We start from the raw sequence: 15,287 nt of genomic DNA on the forward strand, positions 1-15,287 counted from the left end.
TTTAAGTATGATTTGTCGGTTTGGTCATAACAGGTTTGAGCTCGGGGCTCGGGGTGAGTCTCAGGGTGATATTAATGATTATAGCGTTACCGGGGATTTTAGGGTAACGGGATATGAAATATTGGTGTTTGAGGATATTGGGATTAGCGGGAATTGGGAAGCGTTAATTATGATTAACGGGATAAGTGGAATGTGCCAAAATTACCCTTGAAGTGGTTTTAGAAGCTTTAAAAGACCTAAGGGTATTTTGGTCTTTTTGGGAGGATATATGTGACTTAAGAGGCTTAGAAGGCTGTAGAATAAACAGAGTAAAAACAGAAGCAATTCTCTTCCTCTTCCTGTACCCTCTCTCTTTCCCTCATCTTCCCTGTGAAATTTTGTGAACTTGTTGAAGATTTGAACTTGGGAGCTAAGCCTTGATACTTTGGGAGAGTGTTCCACTGTTGAAGAGCACCATAACCTGAACTTAAGGTAAGCTTTTAGCCACTGGTTTTTATATATGCTCTGTTTTGGTTGTTAGTTTCAACCTTAGAATTTTGATGTGAAAAGTGTGAATCAAAGGGAGTTTTAGTGTTGGTTTGATTGGGATATGATGAGGGTGAGCTAAGGGTGTTATTTGGGGGTTTAATTGTATGTTAGGAAGGGGTTTTATGAAGGTTTGAAGGACTGGTTTGAGAGGAAATCGTACGGGGGAAAAACTGGTTCGTTTAAGGCGTTTTGGCTGGTCTGGGCTGGGCGCCGCGGCGTAGCAGGGGTGCATCGCGGCCCTTGGCGTCTGTCAGGAGGGAGCCCCTCTGTCTGAAGGGCGCGCCACGGCGCAGCAGGGGAGGGCCGTGGCCCTTAAGGCTAATTTTGCCAAAATGTGGTTTTTAGCTTGGGGATTCAAACCTTAGGCCTCGGGGTTGAACCTAGTACCTAGTTGAGTTATGTTTGATGTCCCGGAGGCTAGATCTTGGTTTGGGAACCCTCAGTTATCATTTTTACTGATAAATCCTATATTTTGGTTATGACCAGGTGACCGTCAAGGAATTTAAAGGTTGATCGTTCTCAAGGGTCGTTCATATAATAATTCTCACTCGAACCAGAGGTAAGAAAACAGTGTATGATTACAGTTGCACCCTGTATAGGTATATGATTAGCGAGTTTTAGACTTGTTTTAGTGTGTCTACTTAGGAAGTATTTTAGAGGTTTAGGATTGTTTTGTTCTATTTTACGCTTGTTTTGTGTTGTTTTTGTTTATTTTCAGGTTTTGAAGGATTGGGATGATTTAGAATGAAAAAAGATGCCAAAAAGCACAAAAATTCGTAAAGCTGTCAAAAATGCCTTTTCTTAGAGAGTAGCGCGACCTCGCTACTGTAGAGCGCGACCACGCTAGGTTGCTGGAAATTGAAATTCGGCAGATTTTTAAATAAATGGCATTTTGGTCCATTCACAAGGGCTAATTTAGGGTAACGAGTTCTGATGCGATTTGGGAGAGGAAAAACGTGAATTAGAGGCTGGAGACAAAGTGGAGGTGAAAAGATAAAGGAGGAGAAGCTTGGAGAAAGCGTGGGCGATCTGTGACAATTCCCCATCTAGTCTCATTCTCTTTTTCTTTAAATTTTCTATGTTATTGTTGATGTTTAATTTGATTATGGATATGAATATTGAGATTATGAGCTAAACTCCTATTTAGGGATTTGATGGATATTGACTGAGATTATCCCATGGTTAATGCTATTTGATTATTTCTTCTTCCTTGTTTATGCGATTTGTTCATCTTTGTGCTTAATGTATGTTTGAGATTGATCACCTTAAGCATGATTCATGATCCTAATGTGAAATCTGAAAAGTGAATATTAGGAATGCTCTAAATGAATGAACATAGGTTTTGATGCGAAACGAGAGTATTCGCATAGCTTATGTGACTTGTAGATTATTGCTTAATGCGAATTGATTGTTGTACTATCTCAGAAATGCAATAGTTGACAATGCAATTTAGTACCTAAATGATCTGAAAAGAGTTTAGGTGATTTTATAATCTGTCATCTCATTGAAAGAAGAAGAATAGTTGACTAGTGTTAACAATTGGGTAATCAAAGCAATTGAAATCATATTCCTAATTTCACATCCATTGTCAAATCCTTTTTATTTATTGTTTTGCTTATTGTGTTTTCTGCATTATAATTTTAAAAACCAATTTTTATTGTTGCCAAATAGAAATATAAATCCAATTTTGTTAGTACTTAGCTACAATTCCCTTGGGTTCGACCTCACCTGTGTGAGTACTACTTGTATGATACGTGCACTTGCGTGTATTAAAATATAGCAACAAGTTTTTGGCGCCGTTGCCGGGGAATTGTTTAGTTAATATTACGTTAATTGGATTAAATTATAATTTGGTTTTCTTTTCACTTTTTGCTAACTTGTTTGTGTCAAATTCTTCTTATCTCATCTCATGTACCATTGGTTTATGCGACGTCAAGGACCAGCTGCAAGAGTGCCTATTGATCCTGAGATAGAGAAGACTTGCCGGCAAAACAGAAAAAACAAAAGGTTGGAAAGAGTTGTACACAGGATTGAGCAAGAGGAAGTTATGGCCAACTACGGTAATAATAGGGGTGCCATAGAAGACCCAGCTAATGGTCAGAATCCACCCGACCGTAGCCTGAGGGACTATGTATTGCCAACAATGACAGGGGTCCAGTCTTGTATAAGACCACCCACCATAGAGGCAAACAATTTTGAAATAAAGCCAGCCATACTTCAGATGGTTCAATCCACAGTCCAGTTTGGGGGACTACCCACTGAAGACCCAAACATCCATCTATCTAACTTCATGGAGCTCTGTCGGACATTTAAGATGAATGGAGTTAGTGATGATGCTATCAGACTGAGATTGTTCCCATTTTCTCTGAGGGAGCGAGCTAAGAGTTGGTTGGTATCTTTGCCACCTAACTCAATCAATACATGGAATGATCTAGCACTGAAGTTCCTCTCCAAGTTTTTCCCTCCAGCTAAAGCAGCTAAGTTGAGAGGAGAGATCAATAATTTTTCTCAGTTGGATAATGAGTCTCTTTATGAAGCTTGGGAGAGATTCAAAGAATTGATAAGAAAGTGCCCGCATCACGGAATAGAGAAATGGATGCTAGTCCATAATTTTTATAATGGGTTGTGTGGTACTACTCGCACACTCATTGATGCAGCAGCTGGTGGTGCGTTTATGAGAAAAAGCGCCAATGAGGCATATGACTTGTTGGAAGAAATGGCCATGAATAATCAACAGTGGCCAAGTGAAAGAAGTTCTTCAAGGAAAGTGGCCGGTATGTATGAAGTGGATGCAATTTCGAAATTGACCGCTCAAGTTGAGGCCTTGACTAAGCAATTGCAAGGCAATGTAATAACAGCTCCAGTGCAACAGGCCCAGACTTTGTGTGAAATATGTGGGGGTCCTCATGCCTATGAACAGTGTCAGTATGCTGATGTAAACAACATGCCTATGGAGCAAGCTCAGGCTATTGGGAATTTTCCTCGACAGAGCAACAATAACCCTTACTCCAATTCCTTTAATCAAGGGTGGAGGAATCATCCCAACTTTTCTTGGAAGAATGATCAGCAAGGCCAATCTTCAAACCAACAACAGTCATTCCAACAACAGCCACAGGGGTTCTTCCAGCCAAGATTTAGGCAGCAGCAACAACCCCAACCACCCACTCATCATCAGCAGCAACAAAATTCGGGTGGAAATTCTAATGCTCAGTCAGATGTGTTAAACCAATTCATGGCTGAAACTCGGTCTTCTATTAGAAATTTGGAAACCCAAATGGGACAATTGGTTACTCTCATGGCTAATCGTGCCCAAGGTAACTTGCCTAGCACCATTGAAGTCAATCCGAAAGAGAATTGCAAGGCAATCACGTTAAGAAGTGGGAAGAATTATGAGGGACCAAGTGAGAAGCAGCCAGTTGAAGAAGTGGGTCAGGATCAACAGGCACAGGCACCGACACAAGAGGAAAAGAAGCACAGTGAGAAAAAGGCTACTGAAGGCATACTAGCAAAAGAAGCTTTGCCACCAATCAGTATTGAGCATCACATAAAGATTCCCTACCCCCAAAGGCTCCGTAAGAACAACATGGACAAGCAGTTTACTAAATTCCTGGAAGTATTCAAGAAACTGCACATCAACATTCCCTTTGCGGAGGCTTTAGAGCAAATGCCGAGCTATGTCAAGTTCATGAAGGACATCTTGTCCAAGAAAAGGAAGATGGAGGACTTTGAAACTGTGGCATTGACGGAAGAGTGTAGTGCTATACTGCAAAAGAAGCTCCCCCCTAAACTGAGAGATCCTGGGAGTTGCACAATACCATGCACTATTGGGAGAATTGAGGGAATAAATGCTCTTTGTGATTTGGGGGCCAATATCAACCTGATGCCATTGTCAGTTTTCAAGAGATTGCAACTTGGTGAAGCCAAGCCCACAACTGTAACTTTGCAACTACCTGATCGTTCGTTGGCACATCCAAGAGGGGTAATTGAAGATGTCCTGGTCAAAGTAGACAAGTTTATTTTTCCTGCCGATTTCATAGTTCTTGACATGGAAGAGGATAGCAATGTCCCCATTATCCTTGGGAGACCCTTCTTGGCAACAGGCCAAGCACTCATAGATGTTCAGAAGGGTGAGTTGAAGTTGAGAGTGCAAGGGGAAGAAGTTGTGTTCAATGTGCTCAAGGCCATGACTTATCCAGAAGCTAGTGACAATTGCTTTTCGGTGGACGTAATGGGTAATTTAATGGAAGAGAGAAAACTGATAAATGATCCTCTTGAGTTGAATTTGGTTGAAGATGAAGTTAGTGATCAAGATGGAAAGGAAGCTATGGAGTACGCAAAATGGCTTAATTCTTATGGGCCATTGAAGAGGAAATACTTTGAAGAGCTTGAGGCAGTACCAAATAGGTCATTGCCTTCAGTTGAGAAACCCCCAGAGTTAGAACTGAAGGTACTTCCTAACCATCTGAGGTATGAGTTTTTGGGTGAAAACAAGACACTTCCGGTTATAGTTTCAGCTTTACTTTCTAATGTGGAGACTGAAAAATTGTTGAGAATTCTGAGATAGCACATGAAGGCCATTGGGTGGACTTTGGCAGACATCAAGGGGATCAACCCCTCTACTGTTATGCACCAGATTTTAATGGAGGACGGAGTCAAACCAACCATAGATGCCCAAAGAAGACTCAATCCGCCAATGAAAGAAATTGTGAGAAAGGAAGTGGTGAAGTGGTTAGATGCAGGGGTAGCTTACCCAATTTCTGACAGTGAGTGGGTGAGTCCGGTTCAGGTAGTACCTAAAAAGGGGGGATGACGGTAGTGAAGAATGAGAAGAACGAGTTAATTCCAACAAGAACTGTTATTGGTTGGAGAATATGCATTGACTACCGCAAACTCAACATGGCAACAAGGAAAGACCATTTTCCCCTTCCATTCATTGATCAGATGTTAGACAGACTGGCAGGAAAGGAGTATTATTGCTTTTTGGATGGTTACTCCGGGTATCATCAAATAATCATTGCACCAGAGGACCAAGAGAAAACGACATTTACATGTCCTTATGGCACATTCGCTTTCCGACGAATGCCATTGGGGCTATGTAACGCACCAGCAACTTTCCAACGGTGTATGATGGCTATTTTTTCTGACTTGGTTGAGAATTGTATAGAAATTTTCATGGATGATTTCTCAGTGTTTGGCTCATCGTTTGATCATTGTTAGAGGAACTTGGAGCTGGTATTGATTCGATGTGAAGAATCCAATTTGGTGCTTAATTGGGAGAAGTGTCATTTCATGGTTAGAGAGGGGATTGTTTTGGGACACAAGATCTCACAGAAAGGCATTGAGGTAGACAAAGCCAAGGTGTCTACTATTGAGAATTTTCCCCCTCCAGTTTTGATAAAGGGGATTCGTAGTTTTTTGGGTCATGCTGGTTTCTACAGACGGTTTATAAAGGATTTCTCAAAGATCTCCAAGCCATTGTCTAGTTTGCTTGTTAATGGAGTGCCCTTTGAGTTTGGAAAGGAGTGTATGGAGGCGTTTCAAACTCTTAAGGAAAAATTGATTTCGGCACCTATAGTCATTGCACTGAATTGGGAGCTTCCGTTCGAGTTGATGTGTGATGCAAGTGATTATGCTGTCGGGGCCGTGTTGGGTCAACGAGTTGACAAGGTTTTTCGCACCATCTACTATGCTAGTAGGACCTTGAATGACGCTCAGTTGAATTATGCTACTACTAAAAAGGAGATGTTGGCCATAGTCTTCGCTTGTGATAAGTCCAGGCCATATTTAATCGGGAATAAGGTTATTGTGTACACAGACCATTCGGCGATCAAATACCTTATGACCAAGAAGGATGCCAAGCTAAGACTAATCCGATGGGTCCTTCTCCTCCAGGGGTTTGAGTTAGAAATCAGAGACAAGAAGGGTACCGAGAACCTAGTAGCAGATCATTTGTCAAGATTGGAGTCAGAAGAGGGTCAGAATATGAAGGAAGTCCAGATAAATGATGAGTTCCTTGATGAGCAGTTGTTTGCTTTAAAAGAAAGTTTGTTGGTTCCATGGTTTGCTGATTATGTCAACTTTCTAGCTGCAAACATCACACCTCCTGACATGACAAGACAACAATTGAAGAAATTCTTTTCTGAGGTAAAGCACTATTATTGGGAAGAGCCAATCATTTATAAGCACTGTGCCGATTAGATAATTAGAAGATGTGTGCCTGAAGAGGAGATGTACTCTATCCTGAATCATTGTCATAGTCTGCAGTGTGGAGGTCACTTTGGTGGGACAAGGACTGCTGCAAAGGTTCTACAAAGTGGGTTCTTCTGGCCAACTCTCTTTAAGGATCCTCATGAGTTTGTCAAGGCATGTGATCGTTGTCAGAGGACTAGTAATATTTCAAGAAGGAACGAGATGCCTTTGATTGGTATTTTAGAAGTGGAACTGTTTAATGTGTGGGGTATTGACTTCATGGGCCCTTTTCCGTCATCCTACAACAATCTGTTTATTTTGCTAGCTGTGGACTACGTTTCTAAGTGGGTGGAAGCGGCTGCAACTCATGCTAATGACGGTAAAACAGTTCTTACTTTTCTCCAAAAGTACATTTTCACCCGGTTTGGTACTCCTAGAGCTATTATTAGTGATGAGGGGAGTCATTTCTGTAACAAGCAATTTGAAGTGTTACTTGCAAAATATGGAGTTAGACATAGAAAAGCATTACCTTATCACCCGCAGAGTAATGGACAAGCTGAGATTTCCAACCGGGAAATTAAGTTAATCTTGGAGAAGATAGTACAACGTTCGAGGAAAGACTGGTCTAAGAAGCTCGATGATGCTTTGTGGGCATACAGAACAGCTTTCAAAACACCTATTGGTATGTCACCATATAGGTTGGTCTTTGGGAAAGCGTGTCATCTTCCAGTGGAACTAGAGCATAGAGCATTTTGGGCCATGAAGACCTTGAACATGGACTTGGTAGCAACTGGTGAGAAGAGGCTTTTGCAATTGAACGAGTTGGAAGAGTTTAGAAACGAAGCCTATGAGAACGCCAAGATTTACAAGGAGAGAACTAAGAAGTGGCATAACCAGAACCTTGTCAGGAAGGAATTTCAACGAGGTCAGCAGGTATTACTCTTTAATTCAAGATTGAAACTTTTTCCGGGCAAGCTGAAATCGAGATGGTCTGGTCCTTTCACGGTATTACAAGTGTTTCCTTATGGCTCCGTCGAAGTAACAAGTGAAAAGACTGGCAACTTTAAAGTAAATGGTCAGCGGTTGAAGCTCTACTTGGGTGGTCAGTTTGATCAAGCCAAGTCCGCCATCCTCTTGGCGCCGCAGTAAAGAGGAAATCAACGTCCGGCTATATGACGTTAACGACAGCGCTCTTGGGAGGCACCCCAACTTTTTACAGTAATTTTTGTTCAGTTTGAGACATTCTAAGTTTTATTATTTTTTGTTTTTTTTAATTATGTAGTCTTTACACTAAAAAAAAAATAAAAAATAAAAATTTCTGGCCAACCAGCGCGACCGCACTCACAGAGAGCCAGGCCATCAGGGCGACCGCGCCAAGTGGGGCGCGTTCGCTCCCATAGAGGCCCAGGCCAAACGAGGCCACTAGCGCGACCGCTCTAGGATGGGCGCGACCGCGCTCGACGCCGCCCCTACGCAGCTTTGGAGGATTGTAGCGCGACCGCGCCAGGTGGAGCGCGACCGCGCTGGAGCGTACCAGGGTGTTTAAAACACTGTCGAACCTGACTAATAAGTCACAGCTTCACAGTTGATACTAGCACCTTTGCCAAACCTGACTAATGAGTCAGTATTGTGCACAAGTGAGCAACATATGCTAAGCATTCTATATTCAATCCATGTCCATATTCTCACAATCAACATGCCTCATGAACATCCATGCATGTCACACTTGGGGTGCAGTTCTCTTACCTTTGATTCGAGCTAGAATGAACAAAAGAACAACCCTTGAGAACGGTTTAGCTTTTAGTCCTTTAGCGGTTACCTAATCACAACACATATAGGATACCATCAATAATCAAGATATTCAAGGGTCTCAAACCATTATCTAACCTCCAAGAGATCAATCCAAACTAATCCAAGTAGCAAGGACACTCTCGAGGCCTAAAACTAGGTTCCCGGGGTCAAAACGAGCAAACGGGGCGAAAACAGGGCAAGGGCTGCAGCCCTAGCACCTTGGGGCGCGGCCCCCAGGGTTCCCAGAGGCTAGGGCCGCGGCGCCCTTCATCAAGGGCCGCGGCGCCCAGCGAGCACAAGCGCCCCATGTAACGACCCACTAATCTAGACTCTTGGACCATTATCGAACTATACATACATATTCTTACTAAAACATATATTTGCGAAAATACCACAATTTATTATAAACTTGTAGAAACAAAGGTTACTTTCATAAATAATAAGTAGGATATGGGTACCCATTGTCTTTAAAACAAAAATAACTTAAAAACTAAAAAGAGTTACATAGAAAATGCGGAAAATACATTTAAAACCATAAAAGCATAAACAAGACTACATCCTCGAATCGAATAACGCTCGGCCCCTTGACTCCATTCACCATCGATACACATCCTCCAAGCGTCATGAATCTTACCGCCTCTAAAGCTTATTTCCTGCACATAAACAGAAAGGAGTGAGCCTAATGCCCAGCAAGGAAAATCTAACACATAGTCATAAACATAAACATAATTTCATAATAACGTAAAGACATATCATAACACATAATTCACTTATTATAATGGCCATTATTACTTGGGGTCCCATAGACTAAACAAGCTTATGCCCATGAGATTAGTGGGGTCCTACCAGCTAAATAGGCTTATGCCCACAATCTTTTTGGGGTCTTGTTAGTCAAATAGGGCATATGCCCAAGCCTACAACATACACATCAATAACATATTCATAACATATGAAAACATAACACATAAAATAGCATAAACATAAACATATAGATTCTAGCCTATTTTCCTTACCAAAGTTACCGGGATTATGGACTGAGTTGGGACTTTTGGAACACTCCTAAAACCATAAGAAAGAGTGAGTCTAAAGAAAGGAGATGAAATGAAAGAGATGGAAAGACTAAACCATAAAAACATACTTACCAACTTATATGCTTAAGAGCTTGGATTCCCTAACCAAAATAAGAATAAGGTTAGGGGACTGAGTAGAAGGTTTTGAGAAAGGAAATAACATAAAATACAGAAAGGAACTAGAGTTTTGGGTTTACCTCAAAGATTGCAAGATCAATCTAACCTTCACCGAAATACTATAGAACTCACTTCCCAAAGTGTTTGATAAGCTTATGATGTTTAAGCTTATAGTTTTTCCCCAAACCAAGTGTTTACACTCTCACACTCACTTAACACTAGCAGCTTCTGAACTTAGAGCAAATGGTGAATAATGGCTGGGTACTAGGTCCTATTTATAGAGTTTGGGAATGAAAATATCTTGATTTTACTTGAATAAAAATAATGGCTTTTTAGGTGAAAATCATTTGAATAATCGTTCAGCAGAGGCTGAAGACTCGTTCACAAGATGCTGGACTGTTGAAGGAGTTTGAATGGCTGAAAGGAAATGAATTCAAAAGAGTTTGAATCCATGCTGAAGGAGGCGATATATCGCCCCCTGTAGGCGATATATCGCCTGGGCCAGTATGCCCGAGGCGACCGTGCATCGTTTCGTGTTTTCCGTATCTACGTGCTGCGACATATCGCCCCTATAGCTGCGATATATCGGCACACGCTGAATATTTAAACACGAAATTACACATTTTTAGCTAAGTTTGAATGGAGTAAACAGCCTTGACTAAGCCCTCAACGTACTCAAAGCTGCTGACTGACCCTATAACATTCAAACTTTACTCCTTATTATATTTAATCCTCAAAAATCTTAATCCTTAATTACCATTCAAAACATGTGCTTAAAATCCTATTGGTTGATGTCTAAACCTTATAATATAATAATATAATCCTTAATATCAGTCACATTAATCAAACCTTAGGTTATACTTAATATTCTTAAACTATAGGTTAAACTTAGAAAATCTATAAGTACTACTATGAGTGTCCAAATAACTCCCGGTCTGAACCAAAAATCCAAAGTAACAAAGATAATGCTATAAATACTATCATACTACTATCTATCTTAGCTAAGTAAAGTACTTGGACTCTACACCCCACCTGCTTCTTCAAAGAAGGGCCGCGGCGCCTCAAGAACAGGGCCGCGGCGCTCCACCCTGGGCCATTACCAACCGCGTTTCTTACACTCCAAAGCCTCCAAAAACATACCTAAACATCCCCCAATCATCAAGACAAAGTTTCCAAGCTTCCCCATACATCAAAACCCTCAAAACCCAAGGCTCGAACGAACCGAAAACTCAACAATTTACAAAATCAATTCAAAGCTTAGAAACTCGGAAAAACTCAAAACTTAAACTTCGATTACCTTCAATTGGGTTGTTTTCCGTCGAATCCTTCGGTTAAGAAGCTTCTAATCTTCCCTAGGATCGCTATGCCTCGATCCTCACTCGATTCCGACTCCTAGAACTCAAGATTTCGTCAAAAAGGCTTAAACGGTAAAACGGACTTTGAAAAGAAAGAACGGAAGGTTTTCTTATCGTATGTTCTATCTGATAAGCTACTTCAAACTTAAGTAACCTCAAATAAAACCTAATGCTCGGGGTCCCGAAAACACCCCCGGGGACATTATAGTCAAAACCTCCAAAATTTCACCATGTTCTCAAATATTCCCAATTTATCATCAAATGAACATTTCTATTACCCCAAAATTGACCCCATTATGGTAAAACCGCTAATCCACTAAAAATAACCGTCTCATGTTGCTTAGCTCGAATATATCTCCATAATAATGGAATCTCATTCACAAATCAAGTTATGCACCCAAATACACAAATTACCCTCAACGGGCCAAATTACCATCACACCCCTGTAATGAGAAATATGGACTCACATGCATGCATTTCACACCATATCATAATATAATCAACATATACATGCATTTAATCAATTAACAACATATTTAAGCAAGTATGGCCCTCCCGGCCAACTATTCATGCCGTTAAACACATCGGAGAATTCAGGGCATTACAAATTTTGTTAGTACTTAGCTACAATTCCCTTGGGTTCGACCTCACCTGTGTGAGTACTACTTGTATGATACGTGCACTTGCGTGTATTAAAATATAGCAACAGTATATGACATGCATGGTTTGATATTGAGGCATGTTGGTTGATATATGTGGACGTGGATTGCATATTAAATGCTGATGTACGCTGGTTACCTGTTTAAGACACTGACTAGTCAGGGACCGACTCTAAAGTCGAGAATCATGCATTGAATGGCTTTATGGCATTAATGCTAGACCGACCCTAAGGTCGAAGAACTTATAAGCGCTTGCCTGGTCTACGACCAGATGGTTATAGCCAAGGTATATGACCCTGGTGACCGTTTGTCACATGGCTAAGGGACGTTGTCCATAGTTTCGACTCTAGAGTCGTGAGGAAGGTTATGTTGGTGACTAGTCACCATACACCTGTCCTGAACAAGCTTATGAAAGAATCACCTATCAGTTAAGCCCTGGTGACCCTATCGTCACATGGCTAGAGGGAGCGATGCTCATTATTGTGACTTTTGGCTATTGTCACCTATTTGCTTGGACTGATAGTCCTGGATGGTTATTATGATCGTTGTTGATATTATATCGTGTCTTATTGTGTTTTCTTGCTGAGCCTTGGCTCATGGGTGCTATGTGGTGCAGGTAAAGGGAAGGAAAAGCTTAACCAACCCTGAGTGGAGAGCTTGGGTGATGTGGTGTACATACAGGGCCGCTTGACTGCCACGGTCAAGGTGTTCTCAGAGGGACTAGGGGTTTACCCTATTTTTGCTGCTTAGGCTGGCGGGGGCTGTAAATCTGAAACAATAGCAACTCTTTTGTAGTACAAACTACTTGTAAACATTTTGAAAGGCTCATGAGCAGTTTATTTACTTAATGAAATGTACCCTTTCCTTTTTACTGATTTTTCACCTTAATCTGATAATAACACTTAGATCACGTTTTTAACTGTAACTCCCATTTCTTTCTACAAATTCATTATAACAGTTATGAAAAATAATAAGAGAATATATTTTTATTCATACTTTTGAGTGCATTACAATGCTAACCGAATGTTAGAGCTATTAAGTAAAGTGGAAGAATAACTAATGAATATGCAACTATAACATTCATGGGCATTTCATTAGTATAATACCCATAGAATGATGCTAAATACAAGCAAACAATCATTAAAGTTATGAAAAATAAAGAGAAATTCATGATTTGATGATGAATTTTATCTAGAAGGTTAAGAGATGAAGAAGTTGTGCAAGTAAATGGTTGAAGGAACAAGTATTTATAGGAAAAAAACTAGCCGTTTATGACCGTTGGTGAATAGTGATCATGACCGTTGGGGATATAGTTGTTTTCTATTATGAGATTTTAACAATTCTAAGTTGTTGGAGTAACTAACAGGTGGGAATAATTAATTTATGGGTGTTAGAGAAACATTTTCAGAAAAGTTTGTGAGTAAAAAATGTTAAACTAAGTAATATAAGAAGATTGAGAAATTTCATTTTTTTACTATTCACCGGGTACTATTCATAGTGGGGTCTGCAAGGGTCCCACAGTAGGGTCCACATGGGTCCCACAGCGGGGTCCACCCCATGGGTCCCACATGTTGATGCAGTAGTGATATAGTGATGACTTAAGCAAATTACTATGCTTGATATTTTGAATATTTTATTATTTTACTATGCTTGATATTTTTAATATTTTATTATTTTACTATGCAGCATAGTAACCCAATGTTTTCTTATAAATAGAGCCTTTCAGAATTCATTTTGAATTACGAAAAATATTTCTTTCTCTCACTCTGCCTAAAACTCTTCTTAACACTCTTTTAAAGTTTTAAATCTCTAAAATCTAGGCGAAGTTTTGTTTGTAACGCTAGCCTACGAAGACCTTTTTGGGTAAGCTCCTTCCCGAGCCTTTCAGTTCAGTTATTTAACTATTATTTATATATAGATTATTTTACTATGCCTTTATAATGTCAAAATTTATATATAGATTATTTTATCATGCCGTTATAATGCCAAAATTTATATATAGATTATGCTACTGTGTTTAAAAATTTATATATAGATTAATTTACTATGTCGTTATAATGTCAAAATTTATATATAGATTATTTTATCATGCCATTATAATGCCGAAATTTATATATAGATTATTTTACTATGTCGTTATAATACCAAAATTTATATATAGATTTCTTTACCATGTCGTCATATTTTACAATGCTAAAATTGAAATATGAACTATTTTTTTATGTATCCTCATAATGCTAAACTTATATAGGCTATGGTCATACTTTGGACTATTATTATGGACTCTTATAACCTTATTCCCTATTATTATGGACAAGTATTATGACCTGGACTTTTTCGTATGACCATGACCATGACTTTTAGACTAAGACCTTGCCATGGACATATTTAGTATGACCATACGCCTGGACATAAAATAAGCAATAAAACTGGGATAATAACAATTATAAGCTAACATTTCATAATGTAGATTTTATGTAAATTAATAGTTTGTGTTTTTATCAGGAAGCTAACAATTTCGGTTGTTTTATCAGGACACAAGGTAAGTAGAATCCTCATCTACAATACAAGTCTTTTATGTGTCTTATGTGCATTTATATGCTTTATATGTTATTCTGACATGTTGTTATGCATAAGTTATTTTTAAGAATGTTATATTTCTTATGCATAAGCACGATTAATGTTCACAAACAAGTTATTGAAAGCGTTAAAGTAGAGGTGCTGCTTGGGAGACCTACGTCCCAAAAATGTAAGGAGGGAGATGTACGTCCCTATATAATGAATGTTTATGAGGGAGAAATTCCCTATTATCATGTTTATGTTCAGGTGGGAATGTGATTCCCTATGTAATGCCGGCAGCAGCATCCTCTGGGGCCCAAAAGAAAGGAAAGTGAAAGAAAGAAAGAAAATACATAGCATGTTGCATGTTTATTTTAATGCATATGAGGTAGTTATTCTGCTTACTGAGCCTTAGCTCATCAGATAATGTTTTGTATTGTAGGTAAGATGCATCAAGTATAAATCGTTGATGAGTATACGTGGAGCCAACATGACTGTACATATGGGGCTGACCTGAAGGGAGTGGAGTTCTGCTATGCTATTTTATAAATAAACGAGAAACTTGATTTTATAATTATATTTCATTAAAATTATTTTGTGAACTTTATAATTTACTTAAAGCTTTAAAAGTATTTCATGAACGTTGTAATTTACATAAAGCTTTTCAATTTATCGGTTGGATACATAAGTATTAAGATTTGTATGTAAGATAAAGTTTTTATTTAGTTGTGAGTATTGTATGGTTTGAGGTTATGAACATTAGTTATGTATTGTTTAATAAAGTTTTTGTAAATTCAGAATTTCAGTATTGTTATATTCAGGTTAAACTTTGTTTTTACACTATATATATGTATGTTAAGAAATGAGGTCGTTACATTAACCAAAGGATTCGGGTAACGAGTCAAATTTCCGGTTCACTGTTCACCGTAACTGTTCTGGGGTAGCCAGGGCGTTACACTATATCTCTATTAAGATACAACTTTTTATAGCAATAAAAATTAGTATCATCCCAACATTAC

At 39.2% G+C, this 15,287-nt stretch overlaps 1 protein-coding gene and 1 non-coding gene across 2 annotated transcripts; one reads left to right on the forward strand and one right to left on the reverse strand.

Annotated features, from left to right (window-relative positions):
* Positions 1-3,007: 3,007 nt before the first annotated feature.
* Positions 3,008-3,114, reverse strand: LOC133798901 (small nucleolar RNA R71). Its single transcript, XR_009876117.1, has one exon. It is a non-coding gene; the product is annotated as a small nucleolar RNA R71 (small nucleolar RNA).
* Positions 3,115-3,244: 130 nt separating this feature from the next.
* On the forward strand, positions 3,245-5,092 carry LOC133795083 (uncharacterized). Its single transcript, XM_062232533.1, has one exon. It carries the CDS (start codon positions 3,245-3,247, stop codon positions 5,090-5,092), a length of 1,848 nt encoding a protein of 615 aa, XP_062088517.1.
* Positions 5,093-15,287: the final 10,195 nt, after the last annotated feature.

This window comes from Humulus lupulus, chromosome 8 (genome assembly GCF_963169125.1).
Source record: "Humulus lupulus chromosome 8, drHumLupu1.1, whole genome shotgun sequence".
NCBI lineage: Eukaryota > Viridiplantae > Streptophyta > Magnoliopsida > Rosales > Cannabaceae > Humulus > Humulus lupulus.

What these genes read in the sequence shown, in the direction of transcription:
- LOC133795083 (XM_062232533.1), top strand. Translation starts at nt 3,245, where the DNA reads ATGGCCATGAATAATCAACAGTGGCCAAGTGAAAGAAGTTCTTCAAGG.